At 41.1% G+C, this 25,873-nt stretch overlaps 1 protein-coding gene across 2 annotated transcripts in view; it reads left to right on the plus strand.

Annotated features, from left to right (window-relative positions):
* Nucleotides 1–25,873, plus strand: part of RUNX2 (RUNX family transcription factor 2) — a 233,002-nt gene that overhangs the window by 188,400 nt on the left and 18,729 nt on the right. For both annotated transcript variants that reach the window (XM_043907628.1, XM_043907627.1), the window contains exon 6: nt 5,017–5,178. In XM_043907628.1, the coding sequence (XP_043763563.1) occupies nt 5,017–5,178 (162 nt within the window). The remainder of the gene's footprint in view (nt 1–5,016; nt 5,179–25,873) is intronic.

Below are 25,873 nucleotides of genomic sequence, written 5' to 3' on the forward strand. Positions count from 1 at the left end.
TTGGAAGGGCAAGGTACTTCCTTCCATGTGCCTGTAGACTTGACAAGACTTAGTGTAACTCTGGATGGAGCAGAGGGAAGGAATGTGTTATACTATCCCTGTGGGGCCCAAGGTAGATGAAGATCATTTCTTGTTCGTTAATGGTTAATTAGTAGGTTTGTCTCAGACCTAGGTCCTACACTCACTTTTCCCTATTAGTAACCTTAGGATTGATGCCTAAAAACATCTGTCACCTGCTCTGAGTCATCCAAGTTCAGAGTCAATCTCAGAAGTCTCAGGTTTCTTCAGGAAGTTGAGTTCAGAAATCATTGGTGAGATCAGGTTAGGGTGACTTTTCTCTATTGTCAGCCTTAATAATTGTCCACAACAAAGCAAATATGCTGTGATCATATATTTATAAGATTACATTTTCTTAGTGGTTGGGCATTTAGGAAGTCAAGATCTTTTATAGCCATTCCACCCCCCCCCCCCGCCACTAACAGTTTGAAAAAAGTTGACACACACAGTATTAGAAAAGACACTAAACAGATTAGGATTTCTTGGTCTGGGAGAGGCTAGGACGAAGAAGGAACGTGACTCAGGTTAAATGATTGTAAAGGCTATCGAAGCGACCAGATATAGTCTCAGATATAGTCTCCAAACAGCAGACTTCAGAACTGCAGGAAGCTTTCTAAAAATGGCCTTTTGCTAGAATAAGAGGTTACGGGCTGGAAACATAAATACAGAACGAAGGCTCAGTAAAGGAGATGCTTTAATAGTGGTGAACATTTACTGGGTTCTTTCCGTGTCCTAAGCTCTCTCCTACATGACCTCATTTAATCTTTAAAACAACTTTAGGAGGGAGGTCTTCTTATTTATCCCCATTATACACATTAGAAATCTTGAAGTCAGATAGGTTATATAATTTGTCCAAGATACCACAGGCCAGAAATGGGGTAGCTGGGGTTGATGAGGCCTCATTCACAGGGTATTAGAGAAAGATGGGTATTTGGAGACCAATCCTTTTTTTTTTTTCTTTTTTAAGATTGCAGTTCCTTTTCAAAATTCCTTAGACTAGATCTAGTAAGCCCCATATGGCGGTTCTTGGGTTTTGTTTTTCTTCAGTAACTCTCCTTGTTGTTGTTCAGTTGCCAAGCCATGTCCTATTCTCCTTAAGTAGGTCTTTATCATAGAATCATTATCACCATCTTAGGATGGTGACCTTGAAAGAGAGATTGGTCAGCCTGCAGCCTGTAGCCTGTTCTTTGAGAGACAGAAAGCAAAGAGCGATCTTCTTGCTTGTTTAGGGATAGTGAGAAGTTCTTTTTGCTAACCCTGGGAATCTTCAGAAAGGCCTTCTACTCAAAGGATAGTGAGCCTTTGATAGTTCAAGTGTGTATTCCAGCAGTCAGGAAGTTTATATCAAAGCTCCAACCTCATTTGATACAAGTTCTTTTATAGCCTAAGGGGAAGTTAGAGAAAGACTAGTTACTACTTCTTTATAAAATCCCATTATTCACTCCAGCCACCCCGGGAGGTTTGTGCAGTGTTTGTTTCTTGAGCACCTACTATGTGTCAGGCATTATGTTGAATTGTGATGAGTCTGATCTGGAACATCTTTTAAGACTAACAGTAGACAATCCAGCCACGATGGATAGTTTAGAGTCAGATTTTTTTTTTTTTTTAAATTTTTTGATGTGGACCGTTTTTATAGTCTTTATTGAATTTGTTACAGTATTTCTTCTGTTTTATGTTTTGATTTTTTTGGCCTCTAGAGTCAGATTTTTAATTTTTTTGAATAGTGATTAGCCATTCGCTCTATGTTATTTAATCCTTATGATGCTCTCTGAGACTGTATTATCATACCCATTTTACAGATGAGGAAATTAAAACTCAGCCACATTAAGAAACACACCCCCCCCCCAAGGAAAAAAAAAGAAACACACCCCATGTCACACAGCAGGGCCTTGGCCATGTGAAGTGAACTGCCACAGAGAATAATGATCATTTTCATATAGTACTTTAGAGTTATCAAAAGGCTTTTCTTGTGTTATTTCATTTAATTCTGTAAACAAAAATGATAGTAGTTATAATTATACTCATTTTACAGACAGCAATGATCATTTCTATTTATTGTATACTTTGTATGTGCCAAGAGTGGCAGACAACATACTAGATAAGGCCTAGTTCGTGTAAATGTTTACAGAGCCCTAATAAGCATCCTGGTTCCCATTTTGCAGGCGAGCCACTGAGGCCCTCAGAGTCTAAATGACTTGCTCAACAAAGTGGGGAGCTGTGATTCAAGCCCAAATTGGCTGTCTAGCTGGCACACGTGAACTCTTGGCTATGTTCATTTCACCATGCTGTGCTGCCTCATTTTCTAGATGAGGAAACTGAGGTTCAGAGAGTTTGCTAGTACAGCCAAGGTATCCAGCTCACACATAGCAGAGCTGGGACTCCAACTCAGATCCTCTCATCAGAAAGGCCCCTTGTTTCCTGTTGTACTGAGCTGCCTCTCAGCTTAAGGAGAAATGCAAAGCTGTATCTTCCATTCAAGCTAAGTCCCCTGATTCCTTTGTGACATGTCTAAACATCAGTGATTTTAGTCATTCTTTAGATTTCTTTGTATTTCCCCCCACTTTTAGGCAGAGAGCCCTGTGCTACTGGTAACGTGCTAAAGTATGGGAGTGGAGATACAGATGAAACTGTTTGCTCAGAAAGTCATCTGGTGATGTTAGATTATTTGAGTCCCGTGTGCCCTGCTCATTTTGCTGTGTGGTTCTTGTCCTTTGTATCTATTAAAAATGGTGCTTGAGGGAAGGCCTTGTCTTTATGAGATTGCTTTCTGATGTTGTAAGGAATGTATCTTTTTCCATCTGAAGATCATTTACCATTTATCTGAATAGTGAATGACATTAATGGTTAAAGCAAGGAAGTATATCTGTATCAGATACATAACAAGGATCAGGTTTGAAATGTTGCCGATCTATTAGTCTCAGCCTTGAACATTTTAAAGCACAAAATTTCATTACTTGAATGATTAAATATCCATCCAATTTTTGAAGGAAACGCCTCTGTGAACCATTTACAATACTATACTTTTATTCAAATTGCAAACTCAGGTAAATGTTCCTTAAAACAGAATTGGATGAATTTTTCTATATATCTGTTGATATAGTAAACATTCGATAAATATCCAGATGTATTTAATTATTTTGAGTCAAGAAAAGTATGTCCCATTTAGATAGTCTTTAAATAAATTGTTTCTGAATTGAACAAATAAACAAGAAATAGCTGAAACTAAATGGCTTTGTACAGAAAAACTGGCTTTAAAGAAAGAATGATCTTAGGAAAAAAACCCACATCTTGTTACCCACTTTTTCTTTGTAGAGATAAACCTGAATTGACTCAAATATATTTATCGTTTTCAAAAATCGAGCTTTTCATTTTCAGAGGCTGATAGGTGATATGGGAATAATTTAAAAATTAAACCTATTCTAAATGGATTAGCTCTAATTCAGGTGTGTTTTAATCATGAAACAATTCCTGTGTCACCAAAAGTTTTTTTAAAAGGCCAGAATTAATATCGCTGAGAATCTCCTGCGCTAGTCCTCTCTGCATAATTTTCTCATGCAGTTCCCACATCTCTGTGATTCAGATATTATTACTTCCCATCCCCTTATACAGATGAGGAAACTGAGGTTCAGAGTCACTGAGTGATTAACCCAAGATCACACAGCTTAGAAATATAAGTCTCAGAACTTGAACCTAATTTGACATGTTCCAAAATCCGTGTCTATTCTGATAAACAAAGCTGTTTTGAGAACAGCCTGGTGTATTGGAATTTTTTAAGGAAAAAGTGAACTTCGCCAAAAAAAAAGAAAGTTAAGAGAAATTAGCTTATGATTCTGTGTGTATCTCCAAGAAACTCTGTTAGAGATACATTGAAAGAGATTACTAATTCTCAGCGGTTCACTCTAACCAGTTGGTTGCCCATTATTTTTATTATTGTAGTGACTGTAGGTAACTCCAGGCCACATTCCAAACATGTGACATCGTTTAAACAGATTCCAATAGGATTAAAGACATTTCCCTGTTGTGTTTTGGGTCTTTTTCTTCCTGTCAGAAACTCATGTGCTTTACATCGAAACTAGATGGTGATAAAGCTTTTCTGTTCTTGGTTGGTTTTGAAGTTTTGTTTTTTTCTTAAAGGCTATTTTCCAGGATAGCTTTAGCATCAGAATAACATAACTGTGCATGCTCACTTGCTCAGTCTTTGAGATGCTATGGACTGCAGCCCTCCAGGCTCCTCCGTCCATGGGGATTCTCCAGGCAAGAATACTGGAGTGGGTTGCCATTTCAGGGGATCTTCCTGACCCAGGGATCGAACCTGTGACCACTGAGCCACCTGGGAAGCCCAACATAACTGGCTCCTTTCTTTCCTGTTGTACTTACATGCTGTCCCCTCTGTGCTCATCTCTGCCCCAAACTCCTCATCCCCATTGACCTGCCTGGGATGTAAAACTGTGCTAAAATCACATAATCATGCATTTTAGAACCAGAAAGCATGTCTGAAGAATACTGACTGGATGCGCAGCAGCAAAAGGCACCATCTCCCTGCTCTTTAATCGAGTAAATTGTTCCAAACATTTATTTTTAAAAAAGAAATAAGTAATACATGTTCATTGGAGTAATAAATTTAAAAAAACACACAGAAAATAAAGAAAATAGAGTTCAACTTTGTGAAGATACCCAAAGCAGATTGTTTTCTAAATGACTGTTAGTCTTTCCAAATAGAAATATTTATGTGTGAGGGAGACAAATAGTCCTTACTCATGATGCATTTTGTTACTTTCATAGAGACTCGGAGTCTAGAAAGCTGTGTGCTCTACGGGGCCTGCAAGGGTGGGGTTGTGGGAAATTCGTCGTCCTTGTATAGTCTGATTTTTTTTTTTACTGCTTTATCCTTTCTAAGTTTGGGGTTGTGTGTGTAGGCCAGAGTGGCTGGTGTGCTAAGGATTTTCTTCTTTTTCCCAGACCCCAGGCAGGCGCAGTCCTCCCCGCCCTGGTCCTATGACCAGTCCTACCCCTCGTACCTGAGCCAGATGACTCCTCCGTCCATCCACTCCACCACCCCGCTGTCCTCCACGCGGGGCACCGGGCTGCCCGCCATCACCGACGTGCCCAGGCGCATTTCAGGTAAAGACCACACTTGATCTCAAAGCCCAGTCTGGTGCAGGGGTGGGCCTAGGGCTGCAGGGTGGGCCCAGCTGTCTCAGCTACGCTCACAGTAAACTCTCCGTCAGAGGCTTGTGGACAGGGGTCCCACAGCTGCAAACCAGGTCTTCTGAATTATGGGGCTAGCAAGGGCTTGAACTTAAATTGAGGTCAAGAGCCTGAATCTCCACCAGACATGGCATCCTTTGCTAAGATGACACTCAGTGACCCCAAGGTTCAGTCCTGCTGAATTGCATCCCCTTCGGTTGGCATTGTCTCCCAACTGGGGCCTTCTCCTGAGGGTCTTGTGCCCGCCTGCCCAGCTTTCCTCTGCTTGCGTTCCTTTCTGTTCCTAACATCTGCCTGAAAGCCAAACTACAGCCTGAAGGCACAGCCCTCCGTTTCTAGAGGCTCTTAAACGCCCAGGAGTTCCAGGTAGCCAGTTCAGAGAGACAGAGAAGCTGCACACTTCAGATCCCCGTCAGACAGACACGAGTCACTCCAAGGACAGTGAGGCTGCAAGAGGCTTAAAAGGCCACGTGTTGCGGCCTCTGAGCAGCCAACTCAAGACCCGGGCAGCACCATGAATCACACAGCTCACTGCTGTTGCTCGCAACGTGGCAGCCCCCCCGAGGCTCACCATCCTCTCTTCCCAAGGCACCACGAAATTCTGTGACTCATGATGGGGGTGTGTGTGATCAACATCCTGGCCGCACCTCCCCCCTCTCATGGAGCGTTTGTCCCCGGGAACCAGAGAGCATCCACGAAGAGGTCAGATTGACAAGTGGAGGAAAGTTAAAGGCTCTCGGTCAACCCCGAGTCCTGTGAATAAGAAAAAAAAAAAATCTGTATATACCCCTGCATCCGGACCGCAGCCCTGCCCCCATCAGTTCAGAAGCAGCCCGCCCCGCCCCCCAGCCCCTCCGCCAGAAGAACACGCGGTCGGACCCTCTCTGTGTCCGACACTGCTCTCAGCGTTCGTTCGGGCTCCGTGCACCTGTGTGACTCCTGGCCAGGTTAATGCCTTTCTTTCTTTCTCTTTGTGTTTCTGTCTCTGTTTTCTCTCCCTCTCTCCTCTTCTGCAAAGCTCGAAGCCGGTACTCGCTCCGCCGGGGTGCACCACTGGCAAGCTGATGGGCCGTCCGCAGGCTTGCAGGTTGCGATTAGCTCAGACTCCTTTATTTCTTTCAACTTGGGAGGAGGGAAGGCTTTGTTTCTCAAGCGAATGGCAGGAAGGGGCTCTCGGGTCCTAAGGCCTTCACCTTTTCTGCCACAGACGGACTCCCGTAGGGGTGAGTAGGGAAAGCAGGGGTGGGGGGGACGGGAACCTCCAGAGTCTTGGGAAAACCACGTGACCCCTTTTCATTCCGACTGCTGTTATTATTGTCATGAATCACATGGTATTTATTGGGGAATCTGCAGAGTATAGAATTGTAGTGATCACTTCCCTTTACTGGAACAACTCCCTCCTTTAGGCAAATGTCAAGTAAGGACAGGGGAAAGGATGAGGGAAGCACAGAGGGGTAACCAGGGCTGATGCAGGGTCACGGGGACAGTGTTGGATGGTGTTGAGTTAGTTCTGGTCCTCCCGTATGTATTTTAGAATGAGTCTGTTTTTGTCTTCCATGGGGCCAAGTGACACTTTGCCAGGACAGATTTGTGCAAACTTGCCTCTGTTCAGGGTTCTCTGGGGCTTCTGTCTGTCCAACCCTCTGTGGCTGAAGCTGTTTGTCCTCTGGCCTTTACCTGGAGGGAAAAAAAAAAAAACCCCAGGGAGAGATGGCAGCTTTAGAGACATTTATCTCTAGCATTTTCTTTCTGAGGTATATCCGTATATGAATTCAATGGGAAAACCGTTGACAGTAACACTGAAAAAAAAAAAGCTGCCTAAATGGCATTTTATCATTTAGCATGTGTAATATGGAGCAGCTAGGTTATTTGGAGGCAGTTTAATGATATCTACTGAAAACATTTCCATGAACGAATATGACACAGCTTTTCTCATTTTCACAGAGGAGGCAGAAACTGGTTTATTAAACAGCTGTGTGTTAATCTGAGGCCAAAGGTAGGAACGGGCTTCTGCTTGAAACTGGTTTAAACCCGAGTTTAGTCCAGTTTCTTCCTCCCACCCCAAACATCTCTATGAGTTGTTCCTGGCAAAGTAACATGGTGCCAGGGTGGGAGGTTCTGTGTAAACAGGAGAGCAAAGAGAACAGAAAATCCCTCTTGTCAGCATGTAGTGAATCAGGAAGAAAGAACTAGATGTCAACTGTCAGGGAGCCAGAGGAGCCCTGCTTCCTCTGACCTTGCTCTTGGGTGTGGGGCTGCATCCCCGCCCCAGAGCACTGCCTGGTGGATTACGGGACCACGTCTTCAGGAGGGAGCCCCATCTCCAGTTTCCTTGGGACTGGTCCTAGGACACTCCTTGGATAGGACTCTGTCTCATAGATTCTCAGGTACCACACTGCATACTTTCTGTCTTGTTATTATCCCCCTCAATATCGAAAGGTGTCCCTAAGTTCCAGGATGCTATGTCTCTGTAACACGGACAGCTAAAGTATTAACCTCTGTTACCATCTCCAAGCAGTTCTGTGTTCCCTTTTTGAGATGCTTTCCAGAATAGTTTCTGTTTTCTTTTAGTATAGAGCAATCAGTTCTCATCTCCCTAATCAAAACATTCTCATATGAGCTTGGGTGAGAAGGAATACAATTCATCACTTACACAGTAAGGGTGGAGGTCCAGGCCCAGGTTTGAATTCCAACTCCTATCAGGCAAGTTTCTCACTTCTTGGAAACTTTTATTATTTGTAAAACGGGGATATAATATTTAGCTCTTAGGGTTACTATGAAGATTAAATGAGGTGCACAGGTGTAAAGTGTTTGGGCAGGCCTGATGCACCATATGTGTGTCACACACAGATTGTAGCTGATATTAAGGAGCTAAAAGTGTTTTGTAAAAATTGTATGTCTATATATAATTTGCAGGCAAGCCCTGGCTTAAGTGAATCAGTTGATAAAAATCTAAACTTTTAAAGGAGTTAGTTGCTTTATGAAATGGATGGTCACAGAGTATATGTAAAACAAAAAAAAATTCATGAAATATTTAAACAAGTTAATACTATGTGACATTCAAAAATCACTTAACACAGTGCCTAATACATAGAGTACTCAATAAATATTTGTCACTACTATTATTATCCCATAGACTAACTATGAATTTTTATAGAGCTTGAAGAAATTGGGAGGCATTCACAAAAGGTCAGTAAAGCACTAAGAGAAAATAACTATTCACTTATGATGTCAGAAGATAGAAAATGTTAAATTACACTTACATGTAATTAGGCATGCTAATGTTCTTTTCCAAGGGATCATAAGCGTAAAAGTCACCAGAAATATCTTTCAGAAAGGAATATTCCTAAGGAAATTCCATTTTATCCGAGAAGACCATTGCAAAGAAATACCGCAATTTAATCTATTTAAAGACCTTCAGAGAATACAGTTTTACAACTTCCTTTTTTGTTGTTCTTTCCTCTGAGTCATTTATCAAGTGTGTCTGCAAATGCTCAAACTTAATGACTTAAAATAATGACAGTGATACTCTACCATATATACCCTGTTGTTGTTTAGTCACTAAGTTGTAGCCAACTCTTTTGTGACCCATAGGACTGTAGCCTGCCGGGCTCTTCTGTCCATGGAGTTTCCCAGTCAAGAATACTGGAGTGGGTTGCCATTTCCTTCTCCAGGGTATCTTCCCAGCCCAGGGATTGAACCCACTTCTCCTGCATTGACAGGTGTATTCTTTACCACTGAGCCACAAGGGAAGCCTGAATACATGTCCTGTTGGTGGTGGTGGTGGTGGTGTTTGGTCGCTAAGTCACGTCCGACTCTTTGTGATTCCGTGGCTTGCATCACTCCAGGCTCCTCTCTCCTCCACTATCTCCCAGAGTTTGCTCAAATTATATATTCTGTAGTTTCCTCCAGATCCTTTGTGGAAGCATGGAGTAAATAAAATAAGATGATAAAGATATATTACTTGCAATCCCTACTTTACTGCAAAGAAAGATACAAAACCACACATCTCAAAGTTTACAGGGGGCAGTTCCAAGATTCAGGAAATATTTCTTTAACCTTGAGTAGCCTTCGGTATTCTAAGAAGAACAATAGCAGCAGTTATAAGTTTATGGCTGAACAATAAAGTGTTGTCATGTAACTGACTAATAGGGTCGACCTTATTGTATTGAGTTTAGATTATATCCAGCTGAATTATTAAAATCAGGCAGAAACCAGTCTAGAGAGATCTAATGCCAAGAAAGCCCTTGAGGGTTGGTTCCTCTCCCCACCATACTTACAATGATAAATATGGCCTTATCACATAATAATTGGGATTTAAGTAGCAACCCCATGTAACAGTCCATGGAATTCTCCAAGCCAGAATACTAGAGTGCGTAGCCGTTTCCTCCTCTAGGGGATCTTCCCAACCTAGGGATTGAACCCAGGTCTCCCACATTGCAGGTAAGTTCTTTACCAGCTGAGCTACCAGGGAAGCCCTATAACTGACTGATAGGGTCAACCTTATTGTACTGAGTTTAGTTCATATCCAGCTGAATTATAAAAATCAAACAGAATCCAGTCTAGAGGGATCTAGTGCAGAGGAAGCCTTTGAGGGATTGGTTCCTCTCCCCACCATACTTACAATAATAAATATGGCTTTATCACATAATAGTTGGGATTTAAATAGCACCCCTGAACACCCAGTGATTTTATGTATTATCTCATTTCATCTTACATGATTGTAAAAGAATATTCATCCTACAGAGGTAGCCAAAGTTGTTTCTCACTGATTCTATTAAAGAGCAAGGTGTGTGGGAAGGCAGGAAGACTTGACAACAAACCAGACCATTACATGGCTTCATCATCGTAATATTGTTATCACTCATGGCATTTTTGATGTTCAAAGCACTTGTGAGGCTTAACACAAAGATTATAATTACTTTTCTGGAGCTTGTTAAAAAATAGTATGTAGACAAATAATTACTGACTTTCAGAATGTATTTTATGTAATTATACTCTTACAAAAAGATGTCTAGCTATTTATTGAATCTTATTCTTTGACTTATGAGTCAGAGTATGAGCTATTGTTAGCCTTCTAACAGAGACTGTACATAGGTTTATTCACTGCAAATAACTCCTCCCATCTCACCCATATAAGTTAAGTACCTTATTTGGGTGGGTGGGTGAAACAGAAAAGAATACCTTTATTTGCCAGGCAAAGGGGGCCACAGTGGGCTAATGCCCTCTAGACTGTGTGACCTGCCCTGGGGTGGGTAGTGAGGAATCTTATAATATGCAAGGAACAGGGCATGATCAGCTCATGGATGTTCTTATTGGTTGGAGGTGAGGTAATGGGGAGTCAGTATCATCAACTTCTTGGTTCCAACCAGTCTAGGGTACATAGACCCTAGAAGTATCTTGTGGGCATGCATGCTGAGTCCCTTCAGTCGTATCTTGAAAGTCACAACTCTTTGTGACCCTATGGATGTAGCTGGCCAGGCTCCTCAGTCCATGGGATTCTCTAGTCAAGAATACTGGAGTGGGTTGCCATGCCCTCCTCCGGGGGATCATCCCAGTGCAGGGACTGAACGTGCATCTCCTGCATTGCAGGCAGGTTCTTCACCGCTGAGCCACCAGGGAAGCCCTGAAGTATCGTAGATTAACCTAAGTCTGTGCTGCTCTTTGGCATTTTGTTCTGTGGTCTTGGTCATTGTACCTGTGGACCTCTGTGATCCTTTTAGGAGGTTTCTTAGAGATGTAAGATACATGAATTAGACATACAGGATCATATATGTTGTCTGCCTTGGGTACCCTGGGAGAGACCAATACAGGTTATACGGATGCTTTTTCTCTACAATTGTAGGGTTATTTTTACATAAGACAGCATTAAGAACTATAATCTTTTTGAAGATTTTTTTTTCTGTTTAAGCAAGCAGTCTTGAATTTATTCTTTCAAAATATTTAAATATCAACAAACGCCACTTAATCAACTGTACAGGACCACTAAGATGTCTCCATTTTTATGAGTCTTAGTTGCTAAACTGTGATATTTCCAAAAGTCAGCAGAATAGGGGTTAGTCTGATAAATAAAGTTCCTAAAAATTATTTTATTACTTCCACAAAATCTAGAAATTGCAGAGGAAAAACTCCATTTGATCACTTAAGGTCTATCGGCAGGATTGTTTCATGTCATTTCAAAGCCAGCAATGTTTGATGTAGTTCATTTTTAAATATCCCTTCTATAGCTGAGTTTCCGTCAGTTCCTCTGGTTTGAGGGTTTGAAACCAGCAGCTTCAGTAATGTGCCAAGTATATGTGGAGATTAATTTTAGCAGGGCCACTCTTAACTCACAGGAGGGAGTGACGCCTTCAGAGAGGTTAAAAGGAAAACTCCAGCAATTAAATCAGAAAGGTAAAGCAACTATAATAAAACACTAGACCATCTACTTTTTACTACAGAACTATTCCTTTATTAAGACCTACCTGTTTGGTAGACACACCTCTGCCATCTCAGCCACGGGCAAGTAATTAAGTTTAATAGGAGCCACTCTTATTTTGAAGAAGTTCTCTGTTTAAAGCCACAGAGGGGGAAGTTATTAAATTTAATGGACCCTAAACAAAGGCAAGCCCTGTGTTACCAAGTGAATATTCAATATTCTTCCCTATAATATTGACTGTGATTGGTTGGGTTATTTTTGCTTTCTGTGAGTTAAAACTCATCTTGCTTTCTTTAGAAATAGGATATTTTCTGACACAAGCAGAGGATATTTTTATCTTATTGCTGTAGGCCCAGTTTCAAGGGCATCCCTGGATCTCAGCCGAGCATAATTTTTGAGTTACTGATGCTGAGGATACAAGAATGATTTCCATTGATTTCCAATGATTTCCATCTACGAGATCGATTAGGGATAGTTAGCCCAGCTCACAAAGTTGACAAAACTTGGTTGTGTGACTAGTTACTGTTATTTGTAGCTAGACTGAGCTACCAAAGCACAGGATGAAACCTGGGTACAAGGTTCAACTGTGAACGTATACATGGTTCTTGTCAGTTGTTTTCGTTGAGGATTTATTTTTGATAACACGTATAGCCACCCACACATGGAGAAAAGACTCAGTAATGAAAGTGATCATGCTTCGGCAGGGATGGCAAAAACGTGGTTACACATTTTAGTGAAAGATTTGCTGTAATCCCTTTCTTTTCATAGAAGTTTGGGTACTTGAACCTAACTTCAGCAAAAGTATTAAAGTTAATTTTCGAATGACGCCGTGGCTTCTGTGGTTCACCGGGATCCATGTGAGGGTGGAGGCAATTGAACTTGAGGAAACCTGAGTTTTGGTTTCGTTGTCACTAAAGAGTCTTTGCATCTTTCTCAGATATGTCAGTTAATTTATTACACCTCCATGGTCTCGTGTAAGTGAATTACTCAAAACTGTCCAACTGCTTGTCTCAGAGATTCTTCAGGGATCATGTCTGTCCAGGGATTTGTTGTTCTTAAGACTTTTTGGTAAAGAAAGCTTGTCTGACCTGATAAGTGCTAGTGGAAGAACTAAGTTATGTCATTCCCTTCAAAAGAGTAGAAACATACTATCATATATATTTGTTTTTAAACTAATGCTTATTTTTTAGAGTGGGGTTTTAGATTTCCAAAAAGTTGACCATAAGGTACAGAGTTACTATATCCCTCCCCCACACCATCTGCACCAGCCGTTTTTTCTTGTCGTTAACATTTTGCTTTTGTTTGGTACATTTGTTAACAGTTGATGAACCAGTATTTGTACATTATTACTAACTAAAGTCCATAGTTTACAATAGGGTTCACTCTGCGTGTTGTATCCGCCTGTGGGTTTTGCCAAATGCTTAGCGCCGTGTATCCACCATTACAGAGTCACACAGAATAGTTTCATTGCCCTAAAAAATCTCCTGTGTTCTATCTCCTTATCCCTCCCCACCTGCCCTCTTAACCCCTGGCAGCCACTAATCTTTTTCCTGTCAATATATATTTTTCAAATTTATTTTATTTTTGTCTGCTCTGGGTCTTTCTTGCTGCCTGCTGGCTTTCTCTGGTTGTGGAGAGTGGGGGCTGCTCTCTAATTGCCGTGCACGGGCTTCTCACTGCGGTGGCGTTTCTTGTTGTGAAGCGTGAACTCTAGGGCCCACAGGTTTCAGTAGCTGCTGCATGCAGGCTTAGTAGATGTGGCTCATGGGCTTAGTTGCCCCTCTGCATGTGGAATCTTCCTGGACCAGGGATCAAATAGCATCCCCTACATTGCGAGGTGGATTCTTAACCACTAAACCACCAGGGGAGCTCAATGTCTGTATATTTTTGCTTTTCCAGAATATCATATAATTGGCATTACAGCATGTAGCCTTTTCAGACTGGATTATTTCACTGAGGGTTATGCATTTAAGATTCCTCTATATGAGCTAGATAGCTCATATTTTTTTTACCACCGAATGATATTCCATTGTAAGGATGGCATCCAGGCCATTCTCCCTGCACCTATGAATACTACCACACCATTTCCTTTTCCACTAATATTTGTTCCATTAAACACTTACTGAGCACCTACTACTTGCCATAACTGTGCTAGGTTGTAAGAATACTCAAGAACATGTAAGACACAGGCTTGTCCTTGAAGAAGCTGACTTAGTGATATTTCTTTTCAGAAAGCATTTCATGCATTCCTGCCTGGGGGAACACTTCCTCTGTCTCAGCCACTGTCACCAAATGGCCCAGATTATGGCTTTCCTTATCTTTGGCTCATTTTTGAATGAAAACTTTCTTCTCATAGGAATGGTTTTGCTCATAGGAACGTTTACTATTTAGGTGGTTGTTCCTGTTGACTCAGGTACTGAACTGGCCCAGCTAAAAATAACAATTCATTTATGTGGCTACTTAGCTGCCTCCCCAAATACGCAACTCTTCTAGGTAAAGGATGCTGTTTATGTCACACGAATGCTTGGTGTTCTTCAAGAGTGCTGTGCTGTTCCGGTTTCAGGCCAGCCCACTTTTCTGCACTGGCCAGACAGGGCCAGACTGATCCTTCTTAGGCATCTTCTTTACAACCATCCACTTTCCTCCAAGCGAATCACTCTTCCATCCATTTCTCATCTTTGTACTGGACACACCTCTGATGTGTATGTATCTTCCTTTAATAATAATTAGATTACATGCTTTCCGCCTTTCATAGGAGATAGGCTTCTTCAAGGACAAGCCTGTGCCTTACCTGTTCTTGAGTATTCTTATAACCTAGCACAGTTATGGCATATAGTAGGTGCTCAGTAAATGTTTAGTGGAACAAACATTAGTGGAAAAGATGACAGGAAAAAAAAAAAGAAGATAGGGAACTTCCCTGGCGGTCCGGTGGTTAAGACTTTACCTTTCAATGCAGGGGCTGAGCATTTGATCCCTGGTCAGAGATCTCAGATCGCACATGTCACATGGCCTGGTCAAATTTAAAAAGAAAAAAGCAAACAAACAAATAAACAAAAAAGGAAGATGGGCATGTGGGAGAAAAATAGAAGAAAGGGGAAAAGGAAAAAGAAGAAAAAAAGTTTTTATTCACCTGGGACAACAAAGGGCAAAACAAGAGAGACTTTTATGACTGATAAGGACAGGAAATAGCACAGTAAGAGTGTGCATGAGCAGTGTATATTTTTATCTCCAAGTCTCTCTGCAATGTGTTTCACATTTAGAACACATATCAAGACTGCATCTGTTTCCAGAACTTGCTGCTAACAGTTAGTAATCATGCCAAAACATACTTTAGGTCCAGCTTGAAACCAAATGATCAAATAGAGTTTTTGATTTCTAATTTAGAGTCTGACATTAATTATAGCTGTCATGTAATAAAGTGTCAAAGTCTTTTCTGAGAAAACGATAGAAATTATATTAACTAAGCCATAAACTGAAGCAAAAGTCTTCCTCAAAAACAAAGCAACAGATCTGGTTTGGACAAACTATCATTTCTCATAAAGTCTTATCTTCTGAATTTTTCCTGTTCTCCCCTCTTCTTCTCCCCTTTTTAAATGCTTGTTGTATGATGAGATTTTGTGACTTAAGGCCTCACTGTCCTGCTCGGTGGTCTCTGGACAAATCATACTTTCTCGGTGGCCCTCTTGAGGCCTGGCATCCAGAACCAAACTTTCATTCTCAGCCCCTGTTGGTGCCGGCTAAAGTGGCCTTGGTTCTTTGGTGACCATGTTACACTGTTTTCTTACATGTGCCACTTTCTGTCAAGCTGCATTTCTTTCATTTTTCACTTTTGCAAGTTTTTTTTTTTTTTTAGATCCAAGTGTGGAAATTTATGGTTATTCCTGTTGTGTGTGTTAATCGCCCAGTCACTTCTGACTCTTTGCGACCCCATGATCTGTAGCTCAGCAGTCTCCCCATGTCCATTTCCAGGCAAGAATACTGGAGTTGGTTGCCATTTCCTTCTCCAGGGGATCTTCCTGACCCAGGGATTGAACCCAGGTCTCCTGCATTGCAGGCAGATTCTTTACCGTCTGAGCCACCTGGGAAGGCCACTTATTCCTGTTAGGTTTTATGTTATTTAATTCAGGTAATAGTTTCTGCCTGTCAGGAACTTTGAATTTTTATTAATTTCATCCAGTAAATTAGTAGTAGCCTCTTGCTTTCTTTCCTGCTTGAGGTGTCTTTCCTCAGTTCATTTCAGCCATTTCAAGTCAGTTCAACAAATACTTGGTATATGACTTAAAATGTGCTTAGGCAGGCAGTGAATAAAAAGACATTGTCTGTGGCTTCAGGAAGACTTCAGTCTCATTCAGAAGACAGGATGGGAATATGACATGGTTACATGATGATACCAGCCCACATGGATGCCAGAATATGCAAAAAATGCTCAGGATTTTAGTGAATGGGGATCTCTTTTGACCCCTGCATAAACTTAAAGTCTTCTCTTTGAGGAAATTAAAAAGCAGTTCCATTCTGCTCAGATGATATTTTTATTCTGAATTGCTTTGACAATTACATTTTCAGCTGAAAAAAAGATTACACTTGTTGACATGTGTGGTTTCTTAATGTTTCTTAAGATAAGACAAGAATATACAAGAGCTTGTCTTTTCCCAGCTAGATTGAAAGCTCCCCTAGGCCAAGGGCCTCGCCTCCTAATCCTTTGCCATCTCTCCAAGACTTCAACTAGATTGAAGGCTCCCCTCAGGCCAAGGAACTGGCCTTCTTATCCTTTTCTGTCTCTGTTACTCTCTCTCTGCTGTGCATGTAAGTGCTCATGGGAAGTTCTTGCCTGCAGAACAGAGGTTGACCCAATAGTCCAGGCTGCATGCCTCAGGGTTGATTATGCTGACCATAGTTGTTGTTTAGTTGTTAAGTCATGTCCTTTGCGACTCCATGGACTGTAACCTGGCCAGGCTCCTCTATCCATGAGATTTCTCAGGCAAGAACATTGGAGTGGGTTGCCATTTCCTTCTCCAGGGGGATCTTCCTGACCCAGAGACCAAACCCAGGTCTCCTGCATTGGCTGGCAGAGTCTTTACCACTGGGCCACCAGGGAAGCCCATAGTTAGGAATTGGCTAATAGATCTAGTAGTGGGCTTATATAGGAGACTAAGGACAATTGTCATTTACCCTAATTTCATATTCCGTATACACAGATATGGTCCTCGCACATGATTATATTATAGAATTTTCCACTATCTTCTTTTAAAGTGAAGGAGCACAGTTAGCTATGTGCTGTAACATATATATGCACATATGCATCTCGTCATCTGTTCCCTACATTTAGAATGAATATACATGTAAATATCCTTGACTGGTCTATTATTTGGGATATTAATACATATCAGCAAGGCCACCACTTAATTTTTTCAGGAAAAATAGGACCATTGAAACCCCCATGTTTTCGTATTATTTTGTTACTTTATTGAGCATTGCTTTCTCTGTGCTGTGCTTAACTCACGCAGTTGTGTCTGATTCTTTGCGACCCCATGGACAGTAGCCTGCCAGACTCCTCTGTCTGTGAGGATTCTCCAGGCAAGAATACTGGAGTGGGTGTCATGCCCTCCTCCAGGGAATCTTCCCAACCCAGGGATCGAACCCAGGTCTCCCACATCTTGGGTGAATTCCTCACCATCTGAGCCACCAGGGAAGTCCATGAATACTGGAGTGGGTAGCCTATCCCTTCTTCAGGGGATCTTCCCAACCCTGAAATCGAACCAGGGTCTCCTGCATTGCAGGCGGATTCTTTATCAGCTGAGCTAGCAGGGAAGCCCTTTGACTTTTCAGGAAATATTAATTGATCACTGTTTGTAGAAAAAGGGAAAGAGAAATTGTGTGATAATATTAAGTTAGTTTTTAGATTTGTTAATACATAGAAACAGTTGTAAGGGGAACTTAGATATATTTAAAGAGGTAACTAAACGGGTAAAAAGCTTTTTTATCATTTAAATTTTATATGATAAAATGCAGATGATGGCACTTTAGTCTGAGTTGTTCAAAGTCATTTTGGGGTAGTATTTTGTTTTGAACAGTTCGTTTTCAGAAAGCAAACTGGAAGGCATATATTATTAAACTAGGTCAGAATATAAGTGAGTTGGTCTGAAGCAAATCTAGGATCCCATTTGACTAAAATGTCTAAATTTTTTTTTTTTTTTTGATGTGGCTCTCAAGAAATTCAGGAATGTCTAGTCTATGAAAATCATGTAAATTAAAAGTCTGCTCAAGTGACATTGTCCCTGAATATCTCAAAGGATTTCTTCAGCAGGAAGGTGTCATATCTTTTCTAGAGAGACTTTGACCTTCAGCGATCAACTTAGAACCAGCCAAGCGTGGTGGCCTGGGAGAAGCCCAGTGTTTCTGTATCCAAACATTGGCTACAGCTCTCTCCAACGCAAACGGTCACCATTCCAGCTCCCTGTTGTCATTAATAATAATGCTATCATTAATGGAATAATGATAACAAATATGAGGATGGTTATAAACACTCCACCCTATGCCAAGGAGAGCAGTGATTCATGATAAATCAATAATAAACCCACTGATGTGGTCACATCCACATGTAATTAAAAAGAACCCTTTCTAAATAACAACTACAAAGGAAATAAAACCAGGCTTGGAGAAAACAAAAAAGTCTGGTAATACTGTTGTAGTACTCATCATTAAAAATAACAAACTTGTCAGCTCCCATACTACACCTTGGGAAAACAGTGATTCTCAGTATTACCTAAAGGTATGCTGGAGAATTGACCTTAAAGATTCTGAAAAGGAGAGTTTGACCTCCTGGGTGGTTAACAGAACAAGTTCCATTTTTTTCTAACCTTAGAAGTTAATAGGTTGCCAAGGGTACCCTACCTTTGAAGCATTAACTAGGTCTTGGTTTTTGATCCACTCTGACAATCCCTTTTAATTGGTGCATTTAGACTGTTGACATTTAAAGTGACTACTGATGTATTAACTGATGGATTAACATCTACCATATTTGTTACTCTTTTCTTTGTATTAGTCTCATTCTTTATTCGATTTTTCCTTCCACTCTTTTTCCGCCTTTTGTGGTTTTGAGTGTTTTATTTGATTCCCTCTTCTCTCCTTTCTTAGCATATCAGTTCTACTTCTTTTTTAACCTTTTTTTTTTGGTCATTGCCCTAGAGTTTGCAATATACATTTGTGACTGCTCCAGCTCTACTTTTAATAACATTATACCACTTCATGGGTATTGTGAGTACCTTGCAATCTATAAACATTTGCATGTGGGTTTTGTGTGAACATAAGTTTTCAACTTCTTTGGGTAAATGCCAAGGAGTCCAAATACTGGATGGCGTAATAAAAGTATGCTTAGTTTTGAAAGAAACCACCAAATTGTCTCCCAGAGTGGCTGTACATTTTGCATTCCTACCAGCAACGAATGAGATTTCTCATTGTTCACATAATCTCTGCGTGCCTTTATATTTAAAGTGAGTTTCTTGTAGGTAATGCCCAATTGGGTCTTGTTTTTTGATCCACTCTAACCATCTCTGTCTTAACTGATGCCTTTAAACTACTGATTTATTGTGATTATTGATATAGTTGGATTGGTTTCTCTTTGAAGGGTTAGTAAAGTCTCAAATAACCTATTTAATCTAGCAAATGATTGAAACATTTAAATTTGGGACATGCACCTCCAAAGAGGGTAGAACCCAACAGTGATAGAAGTAGCAGTTGTTCAGTAAAATTATGTTGAATTGATTTGGCTTATCAGAAAAACATTTCTGGAAAGGCCCAGACATATGGCATAGTGATTAACTTCTCAGAGCATCTTTGGAAGTGTGTTGGAAACAGCGCTTGGCTGGGAATTGAGGAACCTGGTGTTTAATCTTGGATGCACCTCTGAGTTCTTAAGCAAGTCATTTAATTTCCATGGGTCTTAGTTTCCTCAGGTGTGAAGTGAATTAGTTGGGCTAGATATTCATAAAGCTTTGAATGTCTGTGATACTAAAGTAAGGCCTGAAAGCACATCAGAAAACTGGATACTGCCACCCATAATAAGAATAAAGGCTTGGATAATATTTGATTTATGAACTAAATTTATAGAAATAACTACTGCAGATGTCAAGGAAAGCTTTGTCTTGTACTTCAGTTGATTCTGATGAGAAGCAACACGAGATCAGGTTAACTAATGCCACAGTACATTCAGACCTTACCCACAGCTGAGCTTCTGTACGTGGTGAAGCCTCATATATGTGCATGTGTGTCAGGGTCTGCAGACAGATTTTGAAGCCCTAGCTTCCATTTAAAATTAAGGAACTTTTATTTCATTGACATTGTACAAATCCTTGCATGGCTTTATGCAGCGTATCTGTGCTACACCTCTTTGCTTGAGGATGGTTATAATGAAGTGCACTTTATCTCATTGGAGAAATGAGAATCTTGTAAGCTAAAGGTTATTAAAACAAAAAAGCAAGTGAATTCTGTTAATAAGAGAATACATGGAATCAGAGGACCAGACCTTCTTTCTATATTGAGGAAATTAGATATATTTGGAGATTATATATTTATGATTTATTTAGATATTTATATTTATCACTAGAATTATAATAAAATTCTGTTTAGTGAAATATTTCTATCACAGTTTTTTATGTCCACATGATAAAAACTTTACTAATATGGTGATGAATAAGAGAAAAGCTCAGAAAGCTTTTTCTACTGGTATATGATGTGGTGATTAAACATGCAGTTTTTGGAGCCAGGCCTCTTCACTCACTAGCTGTGTGATCTTGGGGTTATTACTTAGCTTGTCGGTGCCACAATTTTTCCCATCTGTAAAATGAGCTAATAATAATAATAATACCACCAACCTCAAAAGATTGTTATGAGGACTAAAAGGTAGCTAATATATGTAAAGCCCTTAGAATAATGCCTGGCACACATGTTAGCTATTGCTAGGGAAGGGTAGGCAGTTGAAAATAAGAAAATATTATCTATGGACATGTGCTGTGAGAAAAGTAAAGTAGGGTGACCTGATGAGAAAGAGACATTTAAGCTGAGACCCAAATAGCCGGGAGGCGTAGCCCTGCGTGATTCCCCCCAGGCAGTGGGGAAGGCCAGCGCTGGTGCCCTCACTGGGGAGCAGAGAGCCCAGTGGCTGCAGGTGTAGAAGATAAGATGCGTCAGAGAGATGGGCTTCGGGTCATGCGGGGTCTCATTGGTCAGGATTAGAACTTTGGATTTGCAGGAACCTGCAGTGATGAGCCACCAGTAGATTTTAAGCAGGGTCAGAATATAAATGTGTTTCTGTCCTCCAAAGGTCATGCTGGCCTTTTGGGGGAGAATTGTGTAGGAGGATGAGGGACAGAGCAAGAGCGTTGCCGGGAGGCTGGGGCAGTTGCTCTGGCAACAAGATGGTGGCTTGTGCTCAACCTGAAAGGGTGGGGATGGAGAGACTGTGGATTGGGGTGTGGTATCTGCCTGTATCATCAAAATGTTTTAATCATACCCGCCCCCATTCATTTACTTTGAAAGGAAGAATATTGCATCCTCTAAAACTTTAATGTTTATACACTGTTCCTATACCCTGAAGTGAATCGGTCATTCAGGAATTGCTTGATTTATTAGGTGAATACAGAACCACCCACCTGGAAAATTCAGGCCAGCAATCCACTCTGAGAGCTGAAATGTTTGGTTTGGTTGTTTTCATTGACACATTAATCTGATTATTTCCAGTAGCTCCCTTTCCTTGGCACGGTGCAAACTCTGATTGCGGTGCAATGAAGTGCAATGATGAGATTAATTGGGGGGACTGACCAGCATTGTATTTTGTCCTCTTAAAATGTAGGTAGTGTGTTTTTATATCTTTCATTGCCTTTATCTACTGCTAAGTCACTTCAGTCTTGTCTGACTCTTTGCGACCCTATGGAATGTAGTCAGCCAGGCTCCTCTGTCTATGGGATTCTCCAGGTTGTGTCCATGGAATTCTCCAGGCAAGAATACTAGAGTGGGTTACCGTGCCCTCCTCCAGGGGATCTTCTCGACCCAGGGATTGAAACCCAGTCTTTTGAGTCTTCCTGCATTGGCAGGCAGGTTCTTTACCACTAGTACCACCTGAGAAGCCCTATCCACTGCTATATACGGCTTTTAAAGATGGAATGAAATGCTATACTGGGGCTATTAGATGCTCACACAGAAAGCGTGTGGCAACAGCCCTGAAGGGAGGAGACCCCTGAGCAAGGGGCTGGGGGCTCATTACATCAGGCTTGCAAGCCCAGCTCCTGCATCTGAGACAAGGAAAGCTGGGTGAGACACCAGCATTTGTCCTCCCTGGGAATGGCGTCAACAACCCCACACAACTGCTTCCCAGAGGACTGAGAAATAAAGACATGGCTTAAATTGGGAATAACTTGAGTTGATAAGAGGTGAGGGACTTGTTCTAAGCAGAATCTCATAAGCACAAACTAACATTAAAGGAGGAATCTTCAAATAGCTGAGACACTTGTATTGCCATTGTAGTCAGTGATCACTCCCTTCTCAGATACCCTCTAACCGGACCTTAAAGAGAGAGTCTTCTCTTCCTCTGCCCCCAAACCTTCCATTTGTGGTTCTAGAAATTAGCTTCCAGATCTTAAAAGATAAGAGCCCTTCTTACATTTCCTGTTTGAAGTCACAAAAATCCTGCTCTCTGTGGATACCAGTGACCTCTTCTTCCTGCCATGCCAAAGGACAGAGGGAGGCATCCTGAAACCATAACCACCATTTGTTAGCTTTTTATTATTATTATTTTTAAAATTATTTTCTAAGAGAACTTATTTTAATTTTATTTATTTATTTATTTGGCTACGCCATTGCAAGACATGTGGAATGTTAGTTCCCTGACCAGGGATTGAACCTGCGCCCCCTGCATTAAAAGCACACAGTCCAAACCATGGGACCTCCAGGGAAGTCCCTTATCAGCTTGTTTTAAAGGAAAGGAGTGCAGTAAAATCAGAGTCTGGGGAGCATATTTCTCAGTGACCTAATTACTTAAAATTTCTTTGATGGATTTATATGGAGTTTTGGAAGCTTAAAGAACTCAAAATACAGTACAATTCAAAGGGCATCAGCATTGCATAGGATGGGATGCCTAGAATTATTCCAGGGGCTCTAAAAACATGATGGACTGGAATTCCGGATAACAGGTGGGCTCTTCTGTTAACTTTGGAAGCTAGTTCTTACCTTCCTCTCTGGCTTTGTCTAGACATGGCCCAGGGAGAATGAAAGCCAAAAGACTCAGTGTAAGGAAGATCCAAAACCAGAGGGAGAAACACCAAATACCAGGCCACTGGGGAAAAAAAAATAGTCACTTTTTAAAAAGAATAAAACTTAGAGACAATATGGTTTACAGTGAGGGCTGTTTTTGCCCTGGGAGCCAGGAGGTCTGAATGCTGATGGTGAGGGTTACTTCCTCATTAGATGAGGGGTGGTCTTGACCAGACTCATGGTTCCTTCCAGTTTCAAGGCTTTGGCCCTGTTCTTTTTAGCTACAACTCTGCAGTATTATGTTGAAAACCACTGGGGCTTCCCTGGTGGTCCAATGGTTGGAGACTCCATCTGCCAATGCAGGGGACATGGGTTCAGTCCCTGGTCTGGAAAGGTCCCACATGCCCCAGGGCAGTTAAACCCATGCTCCTAGAGTCTGTGCTCTGTAACACGACAGTAGTCCCCACGTGCCGCAACTGGAGAAAGCCTACATGCAGCAGTGAAGATCCAGCACAGCCAAAAATAAATAAATCAATAAATTAATTTAAAAGAATCACTACAAAAGTGGATAAGGAGATATATAACTAGACCTCTATTTAGGGACACTGATTGGCACTAGAAACTTGGTGATGTGGTTATATTTCAGCCCCAACTCAGACCCTTTCAACTGGTATATAAAATGTCAGCTTGAAGCCACAGCTTCTGCCCTGGGTCCCTGCAGGTGGCCACCTGGCATTGCCCTGCTGTGTGCCATGTCCCCCAGTGTCTAAAAGAGAAGAAAAAAAAGAATTTTACCAAAGCAGACCCCATCCAAGGGTCTTCTTTTTAATAGACATAACATTTCAAATTGCAAATAACAGAACTTCTAGTTAGAAGTTGGGAAAAAAGTCTGAAAGTTTGTGAAAGTGAAAAAGCAAGGACCAAGTAAGGTTATGCAGAAGGCAAATTGCAGCCATTTACACGAAGGTAAAACCTCAGATACTGAAAAATATGGCAAGTAAGCTCTAACAAACAGAACAAATAGGCAGGTTAGCACTGAGGGAAACGGGAAGAACAAAGAGATTTGTACAAATACAGCCTGCGGGTTGGGACTGTGGATTTCGGTGGCGTCGCTCTGGGTATGACGAGTACCGTGGCCTAGTGCAGTCTGAGGATGAGGAGGCTCCAGCAGCTCGTCTGGCTCAGGGGATGGTGGCTTGCAGGCTGGATTGACCAGGAGACACGGAGACCCTGAGACCAGGAAACGCAGGCACCCAGAACGTATGAACAAAAACTGAAGATACCACCAGGAAGAAGGAATCGTCCTCGTGATGGGGAAGCTCGAAATCTTCTGCAGCTCTCATTCAGCGACTGGAGAAACAAGAGGAAACTGAGAAGACCCAGGATGTGCACATCATCAATAACAGTGGCTTTTCCAATGGCAGAAATGAAAGCCTATGGATCAGAACCTCCCTAGTGGTCCAGTGGCTGAGACTCTGCGCTCCCAATGCAGGGGGCCTGAGTTCAGTCCCTGTCACACGCCACAACTAAGAGTTCACGTGGTGCAACTATAAGGTCCTGCATGCTGCAAGGAAGATCGGAGATCCCTCGTGCCACAACTAAGGCCTGGCACAGCCGCATAAATAAATGTTTAAAATAAATAAATAAAGCCTACAGTTAAAGAACACCATGTTACAACAAATTAGGTGCAGAGGCAAATGGGAAGGGTTGTAGCAACTATGTCCAAAGGTGACAGTAAAAATAAGGGTATACAAAAAACCTCAGTATTGATAATGATAATATTTAGACCGTGTTTTAAATCTATAGAAAAGACTTTCACAGACATCCTCATGTAACCTCACAGCAGCTCACCAGGGTACAGATGTTATTGTAGTCCCTGTTTTGCAGGAACTGGGGGTTCAGGGGCATTCACATACTTGATCTCTAGGTCACATGGGGGAAAAGGGGGAGATGAAGCCTCAACCCCGAGTCTTTGGGCTCCAAGTGTGCCTTCCCCACCATGCATGGTCATAGGAGTCTCTATATCAAAGCCAGATTTTGCTGCAAAAGCCTGTTGAGTGTCATCCTCAGGTTTTTTTTTTTTTTTAATTTTTTATCATATCCAGTATATTTTCAGGGAACATAACACCAGTCCTCCTTACTAAGTAGGCAATGTCCATGCTTGAAACAGATTAGATAACCCAAAATAAGGTAAAATTTACCAGATTCCTACCAGAAGCAACAGTGGCAATAATCTACCTTCTGACTTTTGTAAATCTACATTTTATTCTAGAGATTAAAAATGCATATATTAATGAAATTTTAAAACTTGAAAGTATATATTTTTATATGTGGGGCAAAGAAACTTAAGCTCCTTAAATTATGCATAACAATATGTCCTACCCTGTAAGAGCTGGAAAGGTGGATTTAAATATTGTTATTTTAATTTCAGATAGGTCAGGTCAAAACAATTCTCTGAGCATCTAGAGCAAAGAAGAAAAAGAAATAGCTTACATCATATCTCTCATTGAATGTATGAGCCTAAAGCGAATTTTAAACCCCTTTCCTGCTAAATTTAATGGCAAAAAACTCTTAAAAAGCTAATAGTGGGAAAAAAAAAAAAGCTAATAGTGTTCGCATTTTCTTTTGGCTTTCTTGCAAACTATTGTCAACAATTATACTTTTTTTTTTTTTTAACTACATTTTCTAATCAGTACTTTGTATCTAGAGGGAATCCAGGTATTTTTCACACAGTAGACATACCTCATTAAAAAAACAGTAATACTCTTTTTCACCTTTCTTTAGAACAGTATTTCTAATAAAATTTTTTAAGGTACTTTTGGAATTCTCAAGGTTTTTTAATGTGTAGCTGAATCAAAATTTTAGAGCTGGAAAACAGCAGAGACAGTTGAATCAAGTCCTGTCATTTTACGATGAAAGTGTGGGGTCAGGGGGGAGAAGGGGCTC

The sequence above is a fragment of the Cervus elaphus genome, chromosome 7 (assembly GCF_910594005.1).
Source record: "Cervus elaphus chromosome 7, mCerEla1.1, whole genome shotgun sequence".
NCBI lineage: Eukaryota > Metazoa > Chordata > Mammalia > Artiodactyla > Cervidae > Cervus > Cervus elaphus.